This window comes from Dipodomys spectabilis, unplaced genomic scaffold, assembly GCF_019054845.1.
Source record: "Dipodomys spectabilis isolate Male_0828 unplaced genomic scaffold, ASM1905484v1 ptg000001l, whole genome shotgun sequence".
Lineage (NCBI taxonomy): Eukaryota > Metazoa > Chordata > Mammalia > Rodentia > Heteromyidae > Dipodomys > Dipodomys spectabilis.
This window is the reverse complement of record NW_024870678.1, coordinates 33617750-33632754: the sequence shown is the minus strand read 5'-3', so window position 1 is coordinate 33632754 and position 15005 is coordinate 33617750. Positions and strand designations below refer to the sequence as shown.

General features: G+C 42.2%; 1 protein-coding gene across 1 annotated transcript in view; it reads left to right on the top strand.

Moving 5' to 3' along the window:
- Positions 1–15005, top strand: part of Syne1 (spectrin repeat containing nuclear envelope protein 1) — a 385765-nt gene that overhangs the window by 171704 nt on the left and 199056 nt on the right. Inside the window, exons 50-54 of the mRNA XM_042700560.1 lie at positions 2689–2980; positions 4418–4590; positions 7397–7706; positions 10036–10200; positions 11518–11874. Coding sequence (XP_042556494.1) covers positions 2689–2980; positions 4418–4590; positions 7397–7706; positions 10036–10200; positions 11518–11874 — 1297 coding nt within the window. The remainder of the gene's footprint in view (positions 1–2688; positions 2981–4417; positions 4591–7396; positions 7707–10035; positions 10201–11517; positions 11875–15005) is intronic.

Genomic DNA, 15005 nt, shown 5'->3' with positions numbered 1-15005 from the left:
CTGAAAACCCTTCCAAGGCTTCATCATCTTCATAGTGACATCGTCTAGCATAGACCTAGGAAAAAAACCAACAACAGAAAAAGCGAAGAGAATGAACAGAATAATAGCATCATTTGTTTCTGGAAATCACACTGTGCTTTGTTTTGCCTTTTTGGGGCTATCCTATACCAGCAGCTAGCCTTCGTCTCTTTCTTTCAGACGTTCTAAGTGACTCACATGTCTGTGGCTCTCATCTCTTCCCCTGACGTCTTCCTCTTCTGCACTGCAACAAGTGACTCAGCGAACCCACCGTTGATCCAGCTCTTCTTTCGCTCACTGTTCTAATAGTGTAGTTTTTAGACACTGACAAGCCCTTTGTCTTTCTTTCATTTGTGCTCTCTGGTGGTCCAGGGCCAGACAGTAAGTGGCGTGAGGTTTTCTTGTCCATGCCATCTTTCCACTAACGTTAGCAGTGGTCCACAGCACTCACAAGCCGTGAGTTCCCAGCCAGCTTCGATCACACCTGTGATGCTGTGCCTCTCAACTGGCTGGAGATTTTTCATCATAGAATTTCCATTACTTTAAGTATATAGAGAAATGCCTTCTTTAAAATTACAGACTTGAGATTCATTCAATTTTTATCATCTAATAGCAATTTGTCTTACAGCAACTAATGAATTCTCTTGTCTTGAAGTGTTTCTTAGCTCACATTCTTACTGAATGTACCTCCATGCTTCCCCCAACACATCACAAGGAGAGGAGGTGCGGTCTGTGTCAATGTAGTAGTCACTCATAAAAAAATAGAAGCTGGAAGAGATGCTCTTTGTGTTCTATCTAGAAATCACAACTGGTTGTATTCAGACATCTCCACACTCTAGCCTGTTACAGTTGGCTTTTTCTAATAAATGTGTGGATAAGAGTTTCAAGCTGTCTAGATTGAAGGTGATAGAGACTTTATAGGGCAGAGGGGGCAGGAAGAGATCATGATCAAAGGGTTTAGACTCTCAGTTTGCAGAAACATGGGGGTTTTGTTTGGGTTTATTTTTATTTGTGTTCTATGGGACACAATGGTGTAAGTAATTAAAAAAATTCAGATTATTGTATATTGCAAAGTTTATAAGAAAACAAATTTCAGCTGTGCTCAGGATAAAACGTAAGTATTTGAGATAATGATTTCACTAGCCTGATTAATAGTTTACATTGTTTAAAAAATTATAGCATTATTATTTTTAATATATTTTTTATTGTGAAAATAGTTTGTAGCTATAAAGTCAATTTGTAATTTTTAAAAAGTACACGATTAGCTAACTTTCATTGAAGAAGAGAACTTTTAGATCTCTGTAAAACAGAGTACCCGTCCATTCAGTGATGGCATTTTCCCCTTCCCTTACCCAACGTGACTCCAGAGTGAGAGGACTCATAGTGAACCCAGAGGGAATCCAGAGCACTCTTGGCCATAGGCTTAAAAAAAAAATCCCCCCTTCTTTGTCTCTGCCCAGCACTGTGTCGGGTCCTGGGAGGACGTGACTGGGGTATCACTGGCATATGGTACAAGACAGTCTCATGGATGGAGCCTGGCAAGGCAGGGCAGGAACAGTGGGCATAGGAGAGGAACCATGCAGCTCCTCTCTCCCCGGGGTTGTGGGGATGCTTCCTGGGAACACGAGGCCCACAGAGTGCTGCGGGAGTAGCTGAGAGAGAAACAGGAGAGCTGAGGGTGTTCACCGAGGAGGCCCCACGCCCACGTGTGGACAGCGCAGTGGGGTGTGCATTTGGGGGGAGGGTTTCAAGGTCAGACTGTTCAATGCGCAGATGTTTTAGGTGATCCTGGACAGGAAGTCCCGGCCCGTTCCAGTAAATTCCTGGTGAGGTGGTAGGCTCAGCCACCATGATTTGGATTTGGGCACAGCATAAATTGAATCTGAACCCCCAAAAGGCCTGGACTCCATCCATTGACCATATAGGAAGGCAAGGAGCCAGTTGGGCTCCCAGCCGTTTATTTAAGTTTTTAAATTTTTATTGTTATTCCAAAGATGACATACAAGAGGGGTTGCAGTTATGTAAGTTAGGTAAGGAGTACATTTTCTCTTAGGTTCAATGCCTCTGTGCATCTGATCACACAAATAATATTTATTGAAATGAACTCCGGAAAATGGAAACAAGCAAGAGTTTTTTTTTTCTTTTTTGCTATTTTTGTTTTCTTTTTGTCTTGTTTGTTCATTTAGATGTCTTTAGAAGTTCAAGGGGAGGCAGCGAAATGGAGGACAAAGCGTAAACATGCAGCGGTGGTGCTCACTAGACACTATGTTGAAAATGAGCTGTGTAACTTGTGAGTGGGAATAGAGGGGAAAAGTGGGAGAGAGAGAGAGAAGTGTACTCTTTATCTGACTTATGAACCAGTAACCCCTCTGTACATCACCTCTATAATAACATTAAAAGAAAACTGAAAACAAAGTACATTTCTTTTTGGACAGTGTCACCCTTCCCTCGCTCTCTCCCAGTGTCCCTCCCATCCCCACCCACAAACGGTGTACTTCATTTTCAACATAAAGTCTAGTGAGTACCACTGCCTAGCAGGTTCATTTCAAAGGCGTGTCAGCGAAGAGCTCTGGTCTGCTTTCTGTTCCAATATCAACAGTCACTTGTCTCTCCCCTCACGCTCCAGAGTGTTGAAATGAACCAGAAAAAAAAATCTGATTTTCCTTTCAGAGAGTCTCTTGATAAGCTTTCCCAGCGAGGGCAGCTTCTCAGCGAGGAAGGCCACGGCACTGGGCTGGGCGGCCGCCTGTGCTCTCAGCTGCTCACCAGCTACCAGAATTTACTCAGGATCACCAAGGAGAAGCTGCGGGGCTGTCAGCGGGCCCTTCAGGAGCACGAAGCTTTGGAGGAGGCACTGCAGGGCATGTGGTCTCGGGTGAAAGATGTCCAAGACAGACTGGCCAGTGCGGAGAGCACGCTCGGGAGCAAGGACGCCCTGGAGAGACGGCGGTCACAGATCCAGGTACTTGCAGCCCAGCCAGACAACGGAAGGATGCTGGGGATAGATGAGGTCAGCTTCCCGGGAGGATGGACTTGGTGCTCATTGTTCTGGGAACATCAAAGGAGAATTGTGTGGGTGAAAATGGAGACACTGCAAAAGTTATGTACACATAACCATATAAGGTGATGCTAACTGAAATGAACCCCAAGATAGGGACACAAGAGGTTTTATCTTTCTTGCTGTTGTTTTTAATGTATTTATAATGTATTATGTGGTTTTTTTTTTGTTTCTTTTGTATGTTCTTACCCCATGGGGTAACCCCTATTTTTACTGTATTTGGTTCCGGTGCCACCGCATCTTGTATATACATTTTTCTATTTGGGGGAAGGGAAGGGAAATAACAAAATGCTGAAATAAGGATACAGGTTGACCCATTGTAACAATGAGATGTACAAGACACTATGTTGAAAATGAACTTTACAACTTGGAGATGGGGAGAGAGAGGGGTAAGGGAGGTTGGGAGGGAAGGGATGGTAGGGGGAAAACAAAGGAAGAGGTAATAATACTGGATAGGAAATGCACTCATTACCTTACTCATGTAACTGTAACCCTCTGTACAGTATCTTTACAATAAAAAATATATGCAAAAAAATGGAGACACTAGGCAAAAAGCACATGGAGACCCAAATGTCCCCTTTGAAATGAAACATTTGGGAAGCTATTTATGATATGTTGGTGCAAGCCTGTGATCCCAGGAAGCATGAAGGAAGAGGCAGGGGGAATCACAGGTTCAAAGCCAGCCTAGGCTACAAAAGAAGAAAAGATAAAAGGAAAGGACAAGAAATCAAAGGAAAAAAGGGAAAAGGAAAAGGGAAGGGTGGAGGAAAAAAGAAGAAAAAGAAACATTTTTTTGATCACTTTAAAGTTATCGTTAATTCTACTTAGTAAATGGAATTACTGGGTACTTTACTCCAGGCACTATGCAAGTTTCTGAAGATACAGGGTGAAGTTATTGGTGTACTTTCTAGGGTTTCATGGTGTAGCTGGAGAGACCAAAAGTGAACTGCTGTGCAGTGTGGTGGAAGGGCTGTGTTAGAAGCACAAAGCAGACCACCAACTCAGAATCCAGGCAGGGAGCGAAAGTGACCTTCAAACAGGGCAATCCTAACTATCCGGGGATAGTTAGGCTCTTGACCAGTATGTCAAAATGATGTCTTTTTCCTTTTGAAACCAGTCACCAAAGTTACAATTTCTGGGCTACTGGCCCAGTTTTCTATTCATTTAATTTGACCTTGATATTTGGCTCTCAGACTTTATATGTCTAAGTCTAACGTAGAAGTATTGGGACAGGGCCTAGAGTGTATGTTTTGACTGCATAGTGAATGCTACCATCCCGTAATTCTCATGGGAAGCAGGCTTTCGTATTCCTACTAGCATGTATTCATTCTTACCTCCCAGGATATTCTCCTGATGAAAGGCGAAGGAGACGTGAAGTTGAACATGGCCATTGGCAAAGGGGAGCAGGCCTTGAGAAGCAGCAACCAAGAAGGACAGAAGGCAATTCAGGCTCAGCTGGGGACCCTTCAATCCATGTGGGCCGACATCATGAGCTCTGCCAACCAGGCTCACAGGTACACAGCCTGTTTTTAGTGATCACTTGCCCCAGCGTAACCCCGTATCTTCACAAGATGATGGGTCATGAGTGAGAGGGGTCCTGGGGTAACTAAGGAATGTGTTGTTTTTGCTGATCACATGCATTCCTGCCTCTGCCTGCATTGCATTCCAAGAGACTCTTGGTTAGCCTGTTTTGTTTCTTTTTTAAATAAATACTTGTACCTCCCCAATATCTCTCATGGAATCTTACATAGAAGATGGGCTCAGAGAAATACTTCTTTGCATGTCACCAAAGAAAAGTTACACAGTTCTTGAATAGCTGTGTTTCTTAATAGCACATGTGAAAAATTGCATTGTTTGCAATTGGCTGAGCTCAGGTGTCCATCTATTCCCTAACCAGAAGTGATTCCACACACACATGATGCTTGCAACAAATGTGGAGAGCATTTCTGTTTCTCACCGTGGTGGAGATATGCCAGACAGCTAACACCCTATAAAATGTGGAGCATTAGCCTGGTGCCAGTGGCTCATGCCTGTAATCCTAGCTACTCAGGAGGCTGAGATCTGAGGATCACAGTTCAAAGCCAGCCAGGTAGGAAAGTCTGTGAGATTCTTATCTCTAATAATCCACTAGAAAACCGAAAGTGGTGCTGTGGCTCAAGTGGTAGAGCACTCACCTTGAGCTGAAGAGCACAGGGACAGTGCCCAGGCCCAGAGTTCAAGCCCCATGATCGACCAAAAAAAAATATGGAGCATTCTCATAAGCAAATATCAGACCATACCAGACCATATGTTGGAAGAACATTCGCAGTACTGTAGGAGGCCCCTCTGACATTAAAGCTAAAAAAGGATCTCATAGAAGCTCGGGGTATAATGGTCAGAGTCATGGGGAGTAGGAGGAAGAGAAAAGGGAGGAAAGGCTGGTCAATGTACTGGTATAAGAACAGTTAGATTGGTACAAGAAGTTCCAGGGATGTTAACACACAGTAGGGACTTCTCATAACAATTTGCCCTTCACATTTCAAAAAGCAAGAAGGAACTTGGTTGAAAGTTTACACCATGTAGAAATGGCAAATGTTTGAGCTGAGTTAAGCCTGATTTGCACATTATACAGCAGCGGCATGTGTCAAAATATACATTGCCTTGTTAATATGTATGTACTTTGTGTGTTTTTAATGTCATCATTTAAAAATAAATGTAACTTAGAGAAAAGGAAGGAGAAAGAGGAGAGATGGGGAGAGAGAGAAAGACAGGGAAAGAGAGGAGGGCAGGGAAAGAGAGAGAAAGCAGAATCCTTTTCACTGAAACAAAGAAGATACATTTACTAAAAGGAAAGGGACCTCTGTAAGGTTAGACCACTCAAGAAATGATATCCCGTATAGTCGTGATAAATACATGAATAGCAGAGGACTGCAGTATACACAAGGAACAATAGTTACACTAAATTTTGAATGATTTCATTTTGTTTCTTTCTTTTTCTAATATGAAGCACAAGTATTGATTGATTTGCAAAGTAAACAGAATGTTAAAATTAAAACCAAAGGAATAATTCCTAGTGGATAACAAAGGAAGAAGTCAATTCTCACAGGTATCTCTTACTCTGTGACAGAATACTGGAACATAAACTAAATTCCCCAATACTTAGTGGGGAATTTACTTAGTCCGGCTTTTTAAAACTGTATGGAAACATGAGTGAATAATTTCAGATGTTAGAATACAAGGTCTGAGGCTTCCTAATGTCAATAGGAAGTTAAATTTGACAACCACCTCTTTAGCAGTAGCAGTGTTCAAATAATGAAACAAAACAAATTATTTTTTGCCCCCTAAGGTGAGGATAGGAGGAGACTTTACAGAAAACCCTGGCTCAGGTTGGATTACTCATGTACAAGTTTCCAAAACACTCTTTGGAGGAGACAGGTCTGGGTGCTTTCTTAAATGACATTGATTTGGACCTTCTAGAACATTCTCTGAGGGAAGACCAGGCCTCTAAGGCATATATGATGAGACTGTTACTGATGCAAAAGCAAAAAAGTTTGAGCAAATTTTGGAAGTTGAGTTGCTCCACGAGCCTACCTCTGTGATAGTAAGGAACAGAAACAAGGGGCAGCCTTTGAGAGTGAGCTTATAGGTGGGCATGTAACAGTCTAGAGGGTTTACCTAGCATGTGGGGCCCTGGGTTTAATCCCCCCCCCCCACCGCACTGAAGAAGAGCAAGCAAGTGAGCGAGTGAGCGAGAGAGCGAGAATGATAATGAAAACCTTTTTGAAATGCCAGTGCAGAAAGCATTTTTATTAGACTGTTTAGAAACTTGATTACTCATGACTCTTTCTACACTTATGAACTCTGTATGTAAAATTCCCTTAACTGAAAACTAATTGAAGGATAGTATCTACAGGGAAATAATAGCTTGATTTTAAAATGTAGTCAACACATAAATGTCCATCCTATTTTAGTAAGACAAACTAAGCTCAACAAAAGCAAGGGCTAATATGTACTAAATAGAATTTAATGGTGCTGTGGTTCTGAATTGCTGTAATATTCTATACATATTTACCTGCTCATTTGGGACAATTGAGCATTTGGAAGAAAGCTTTCTATGTGTGTGCATGAGTACAGATTCTTCAGATTTTAGCATGAATTTGCTTTGTTTGAGGTACAGGTTGGGATTGATGAATCAGAGTTTTCTCTCTATACATAGAGGTAACATTCTCTCACAGTAGCATTCAGTAAAATGGTTTCCAGAGGTCTGCTCACCTTCTGATGGGGTTTTGGTGTAGACACAAAGGTGAACGGGTCCTTATCATATGTGACGTTACCCTCTAGCACTCTGGAGGCTGTGATTGGCGAGTGGAATGACTATCTAGAGCGAAAAAACCAGTTGGAGCAGTGGATGCAATCAGTGGATCACAAAGTAGAACATCCCTTACACCTGCAGCCCGGCCTGAAGGAGAAGTTCTCCCTGCTGGACCACTTTCAGTCCATCGTCTCGGAGGCGGAAGAGCACGTCGGAGCCCTGCAGCGGCTCCCCGCACAGTGCCGGGAGCTGTATGAGAAGACCCAGGATGAATCCTTCAACGAAACTGCTCAGGAGGAGCTGAGGACTCAATTCCAGGACATCACCACCGTGGCCAAGGTCAGCGCCTTAGTTCCAGGAAAGCTTCAAGGCTCAGAGGAGGGATGAAGAGTGGGGTAGATCATTGGAGAACTGGCTTCTCTGTTATGAGATGCATGGTTTTAGTCCCTACATATTACACTGACACTACATCTGACACACACAGCAGGCTTCTCTTTTTGCCGTCTTCAGATGGTTCCTTATTCCTTATGGTTTTGGGTCCTTAGCTTTGTTTTTGTTTTTTTTCCCCTTGGTCCTAGGGCTTTTCTTTCAGGGCCTGGGCACTGACTCTGAGTTTTGGGTTTTTGTTTGTTTTTCTCAAGGCTAACACTTACCACTTCATCCATAAATCCACTTCCAGCTCTTTTTGGTGATTCACTGTACATTAGAGTCTCATGGACTTTACTGCCCTGGCTTGTTTTGAACCATGATCCTCAGCTCTCAGCATCCTAAATAGCTAGGATTACAGATATGAGCCACTGGCACCTGGCTGTTACTTCTTTAATTCTCTGTATGAATCTCTATGTTCATTTATGATTTTTCTTTTGTATATTTGTGAATGTTACAGGGGATGGGCTTTCTGACTCACAGCTGGTGCAGGGAGCCATGCCTCCAGTCCAGCTTTTTGCTGGTGAATTGCAGAGATAGATTCTTTAAAAATTTTTTCTTTAAGAAAGAGTGGCTGGTAACTGCTCCGCATCCTAGGATTAGAGAAGGGAGCCACTGATGTGAAGCTAAGGAAGAATTTTGTTTTTGCTTATCCTTGCTTTGGTTTACTTTTGGGAACTCTGATTTACTGATTCTACAATGACTGACATATGTCTGTTTAGCCTTTATTTTTTGTCTTGATAATGACTAAGAACTATAACCATGGAATCAGAAAGACCTAAGTTGTCAAACTTTTTTAAAAGCTTAATTTAATTTTATTGTTCTTTTTAATTTTTGTTAAATAGTTGTAAAAAGGGGTTACCATCCATCATGTCAATTTATGAGTGAAATGCATCTTGATCAGTGTTACCTTTCTAGCTTTGACACTTTTTGGATGTCTGAGTTTGGGCTCATTATCTAGTATCTAAAAGCCTGTGTGTCCTTTTGAATTAAATAGTAATTGTGACAGTATTCAGAGCATAGAGCTGATAGAAGTGTTAGATGAGAAATTGTGTTTAAAGTGCTGAGCAGAATGCTTTATCTCAAGCTAGGAATGGTTATTACAGTAATTAAGATTAGGTAGGTCATTATGAAGGAGAATTAAAGAAATAACAGCCAGGTGCCCATGGCTCACATCTGTAATCCTAGCTATTTAGGATGCTGGGACCTGAGGATCATGTTTCAAAAGAAACCAGGGCAGAAAAGTCCATGAGAGTCTTATGTTCAAGGAAACTGAGGCCTGGTAAAGGCAGCTCAGAAATAATGGCATTTAGAACCATAGCAGTGCCATCTTTGCTTTAAAGAGAGACAACAAGATGCATTGCTTCCTGAGGAATGCATTCCTCACCCCAAGAAGGAACACTTGTCTGACAAGATGTATACCTTCCTGAGAAAAATACTTCCCCAAACTTAAGCCATCTCCTGCCCCAAAATACAGATAGCAGGGCACCTCCTTATCTCAAGGATAAGGATCTGTTTTATGTCAGGATGCATTCTTACTTGGAAACTCAGAAAGTAGCACCAGGTGTGATTGGAGCAAAGACAAAATGCCTATCTTTATATAACTTTGAACCCAGACCCCCCCCCCCTTTACCCTATAAATACCCCAACAGCCCAAGGAGCTGTGTGTGTGTGTCTCTGTGTGTGTGTGTGTCTCTGTGTGTGTGTGTGTGTGTGTGTATGTGTGTGTGTGTATGTGTCTGTGTCTTTATCTCCCTGTGAAAGCACCCACACTCTGCTAGAGTGTTCCCCTGCCTTCTGCTTGCATCTGTTTGTTTGCTTTTTGTCTGTTCATCTGCTTGCCTGCTTGTTTACTTACTCAACAAAACTCTGCCAAGTTTTCTTACCACCATGACTTGTCCAGAAATTCTTATTCTGTGAACAAAGTCAAGGACTCTAAGTGAAGAGTTCCTGTCTTTAAAGGAAAGCTTCATTAAACCTCAACTCCATTTGGTGACAGTTAACGATATTATCCAACATATATGGATTTTTATCCTATGCTTACAAAGTAACGATGGTTGCTTCCTTAAAGACTTTGAAGAGTTGACAATGTCTTTTTAAGATATGAATCTCAGAGAATATCGATGAGTAAGAATGAAGTCTTGTAAGATAAAGTAGGAGACCTGTCAGGCCTGTGCATGCATGGAGTCTCATCTTTGACTGTAGCAGCTGTGGCTGAAGTAGCCTCTCCCTTGTTTCGTAGGAGAAAATGAGGCGAGTGGAAGAGATTTTGAAGGACCACCTCATGTACCTAGACGCTGTCCAGGAGTTCACAGATTGGCTCCACTCAGCCAAGGAAGAACTTCACCGCTGGTCGGACATGTCCGGGGACTCCTCAGCCACCAAGAAAAAGCTGTCCAAAATTAAGGTTAGAAAATGGACTGGTATCATACGACTGACGTCCTATTACACCATTTCTCGGCGATTTGAATGTAGGCGGCATATTTTTGATGAGGACTCAGTGGATAAGATCGTTATGTGAAAGTTGTCCTTCCTCATTTGGGCTAGTTGTTATTTTTGTCTCACCTCAGTAACTGTAAATATCGATGAACCCTAAGAAAACAATTCAAAGGGATTTATTTACCAGTGAGCAGTATGTGGTATCATCTGTGCTCATTTTTGTTATCATTCAAAAATCTAGATTAGTAGAATTGTGGATTCAAATATTCACCTATTTTATGCAAATGTACTTATTAATATAGGCTAGGAGAATGAATGTATATATATGCATATGTATGTATATATACACGGGGGGGGGGAGACTACCTGCTGGGCTGATACATGTATGACCTAATGATAGATCAATTTAATTTTCTGGAACCAAGGAGAGACCCAGGGTTGCATCCTATCTCTCCTCATTCACTTTTTCTTTCTCCCTTTCTTCTTCTTTTTTTCTTTTTCCAATTCCTGGGGTTTGAACTCAGGGCCTGGGCACTGTCCCTGAGCTTCTTTTGCTCCATGCTAGCACTGTTTTGGGGATCCTCAGATCTCAGCCTCCTGAGTAGCTGGCATTACAGGCATGATCCGCCAGTGCCCAGCTCACCTTGTAAGTTTTTAAAAGTAGAAATAACACTAATAGAGGAACACAGACTACAGGTTACACGTAAACTTTTCATGAAGTTATTATATGAATTATCTATTTTAGTGGCTATATGTTTACAGCCTATAAAGAAAGGCTCGTTTTTGTTGTTGTTGTTGTGCTGTGTCATTCTGACTCCCAGCAGAACTGAAAGGTGATTTTAAACTGTTGTCTGGTGGGGGGGGGTGATGAAAGTAGTTAGGAGTCTGAGAATAGGAACACAGACAGCCCTGCCTCCCTTCCCTCCTGCACATCCATTTAGAGGAAATAAGGTTTGGCTTACTTACAGGACCACAAGGCACTTATGCACTTACAGATCTGTGGACTTACAGGCACAGATCTAAGTCACACGTTTCCCCCTATTCAAACAGTGCCTGAGTCCGGGGGCCTGGCTGGTGTGTCTCTGGGTGTTGAGACATCCTAGATTCTGTGACCAGCAGTACAAGCTCTCCCCAGCTATGATAACTCGGGAGTACGTGGACCCACGAACTCTGGGTCCTTGTGCTCAGAGTTCCTAGCAGGACAGTCCCCTCTGCACATGTTTGAAAACTTGCAGCCCAAGTGACTCACAGCCTCCTGGGTTTCCATGGTGACATTCCATTACAGGAGCTGATAGATTCCAGAGAGATCGGAGCAGGCCGCCTGAGCCGAGTGGAGTCCCTGGCCCCTGCAGTGAGACAGAACACAGCTGCCAGTGGGTGTGAGCTCCTGCACACCGAGATGCAGGCCCTGCGCGCCGACTGGAAGCAGTGGGAAGACAGCGTGTTGCAGACACAGAGCAGCCTGGAGAATCTGGTCAGTCAGATGGCGCTCTCCGAGCAGGAGTTCTCAGGGCAAGTGGCTCAGCTCGAGCAGGCCCTGGAAGAGTTCAGGGCCCTGCTACAGACTTGCGCCCAGCAGCTAACTCTCCTGGAGGGCAAGAACACCGATCAGGAGATTGTGGAATGCTGGCACAAAGGAGGAGTAAGTTTGCCTTCCTGTTTTCTATTGGTGGTTACGTTAAAATGCATTTGTTTTGCCTTTCCTTAAGTGCTTAGAAAAAGGAAACCTGCCATCTTCAGATTTGAGAGACGTATTTATGTTATTACATGTGTAAAGCCGGATCTTGCTCTTTTTCTCCTAAATCAAATGTTGGTAGAAAGTAACTAATGTGAGTGTTGGGGTCTGGGGGAGATATTAATTCCTGTAGGAAACTTATTACATGTGAAGGCATTTTCTTTTCCTTCTGATGGTGCAAGACTTTGTAATACTGCTTCAGCCGGTCAGCTTGTGGGTAGAGGAATAAATAGACAAAGTAGTCATAGCTGTTTTCTTGCCAGTTAACTATTTCAAACAATCCATGGGTTTGAAAGACACGGTAAGTAGTCAGTTTCAGCACATCTGACTGTCTTCACGCTGACTAGCGTTTCTGTATGTAGTTGTGACAGCTCTGCTTGCATTAGCTGGTTGATACTCATTAATACAACTTCCCCTGCATTCACTGGACGCCTCTGGGCCTTTAAAAACAAAAACAAAAACAAATGCCAAGTTCTTCCTGAACGGGAGGAGATGGAGCAGAAACAGGGGGGAGGGGGGCGGGGGGGAGGGAAGAGGGGAGTGAAGACCGGGCAGACATTAAAAATCATCCGTTCGTTCTTTGACTGTTCTGTAGAACCTTTGAAAGCTTCTGTAGTATTAGCAGTTTTACAATGCTCACAATCATGGCTGTCCTTAAAAGGAAGTTGAGTGAAGTCAACTTCTCTGCTTCTATTTATATGATAATCATTTCAAAATAGTTCCAGCCAGTTCCAGCCAAAAGTCAAGAATTTTCCAGCATTGTCTTATTTTTCAATCAAAATAAACTTCCTAATCATTTCTTTCTGCTACTTTATTTGCAATGGTTCTTGGTTGTTTTATTTTCGTGCCTATTGTAAAATAGGCACAAAGAAACTGGAATTATTTCCAAGTGGTCTGATTGTGAGAAAAAGTCAGTCACAGTGTGTTTTTAACTCCTTTTAATTTCATTTTTCCTTGTTTTTTTTAACTCATTCTTATTTTCTTTCCATTCCATGAATATGAGAGGTTTTCTCCTTCCTTCCTTCCTTCCTTCCTTCCTTCCTTCCTTCCTTCCTTCCTTCCTTCCTTCCTTCCTTCCTTCCTTCTCTTTCTTCCTTTCTTTCTTTCCTTCTTTCTTTCTTTTCTTCCTTCCTTCCTTCCTTCCTTCCTTCCTTCCTTCCTTCCTTCCTTCCTTCCTTCCTTCCTTCTTTCTTTTTTCCCTCTTCTTTCTTCTTTCTTTGTTCTCTCTTCCTTTTTCTCTCTCTCTTTCTTTCTTTCTATGCCAGTCCTGGGGCCTGCATTCTGTCCCTGAGGTATTTTTCTCAAGGCTAACACTCTACCACCTCAGGCCACTATCCCACTTATTGTTTGGGGGTGATTAATTGGAGACAAATGTCTCATGGACTTTCCTGCTCTAGCTGTCTTCGAACTGTGATCCTCAGATCTCAACCTCCTGAGTAGGATTAGAGACATGAGCCACCAGCACCCAGCTCTTTTTCTTTGTTTCTTTAAAGGAAGATTTGGTTTTACCTTGATGATGTGACTGGTAACAATTCATGCTGGCCACCCTTGGCTCTGCCAGGGCCTCATCCACACTTGGCTTTTAGCTGAAGTGTTTGAGGACTGTGGGACACCGCTCCTCGATACTCACATTGTATTCCTAATAATGTCATTTTACATAAAAATGGTAATGAAGGTGTAAGAAAAAAGTTTTGGATACAAGTCCTAGGCTTGAACTAAGAACCTGGGAGTTGTCCCTGAGCCTTTTTGCCCAAGGTTGGTACCCTACCACCTAAATCATAGCTCCACTTCTATGTTTTAGAGGTTAATTGGGATAAGACTTTCTTGTTTGGACTATATTCAAATTACTACTACATTCTCAGCTTCCTGAGTAACTAGGATTATAGGAATGAACCACTGGTGTCTGACTACAATAACGCTTATAAAATAGCAGGTTTGCCCAGGCACTGATGGCAGTGTTTGGATATTATCACTGGCAACCATAGCAATAATCTCCAAACCCCATGAGGATTTATTTCATATGTTTGAATGGTGGAGCTCAAGAAATCCTTAAACACAAGAATGAATGGTCTGAAAATTTTATAATATGGTGTTGTAAAATATTTTGAGGGTTGTGTTAGCCAAATTTACTTATTTTAAAATTTGTTTAGTTCTCAGTGTGCTAATACAGAAATTTCTTTTGGCTATAGGACAAAAAAAATGCAATCTAGGACTTTAGTGAATCCAAAGTATAAAATTCAAATGAGAATTTACATAAGGAAAGGCTCCAATAAAATATTTTAATTTGTTTTTATTTATTTTTTAATATTTATGCACCATTTATTCAAATACTTGTTTATTTATTTAGTTTTACAATACTGGGGTTTGAACTCAGCCCCATACTTGTGAGGAAAGTACTCTACCACTTTTTGCCATACCCACAATACTTGTTTGTTCTACTTGCTTTCCAGGTAAGAGTTCACATGCTTTCTCAAAGCCGTGTTCTTCTTCCTATGTCTCTTGTATAGCTGGGATTATAGATGCAAACCATGCTGCCTGGTTTATTCATTGAAATGGGGTTTTCCTACATTTTTGCCATGGCTAGCCTCAAAACTCCATCTTCTCATTCTCTGCCGCCCAAGTGGCTGGGATTACCAGTGTGAGCCACCAGGCCTGCCTTGAATATTTCTTTTTAATGTAACGTTTTGGCCAAATCTTGTCAGTTTCTAAATGACTCGAGTCAGTGATAAGCTTCTTTAGAACTTATAATGTTGCCCCTTAAATGAAATAATCAAATAGTTATTTTGGGTTTAGCAGTTGGAGTTTCAGCAAGAAACTTTCTAGTTGCTGGTGGTGAGATTTTTCTAAATTAGAATGTGTTTAACACTGTAGTTTAGGCCCTGAGCTGAGTAAAGAGTACACCAACCAGGAGCCCCCATCCCAGATCTCATGATTAGTGTGGGTAGAAAGACAGGTATGAAACCAAAGGAGATACTCTGTCACTGACGCTCACCAGTCCCTGTGAAACCACAGCTGCAAAAGAGGGTGGAGGAGAAGCA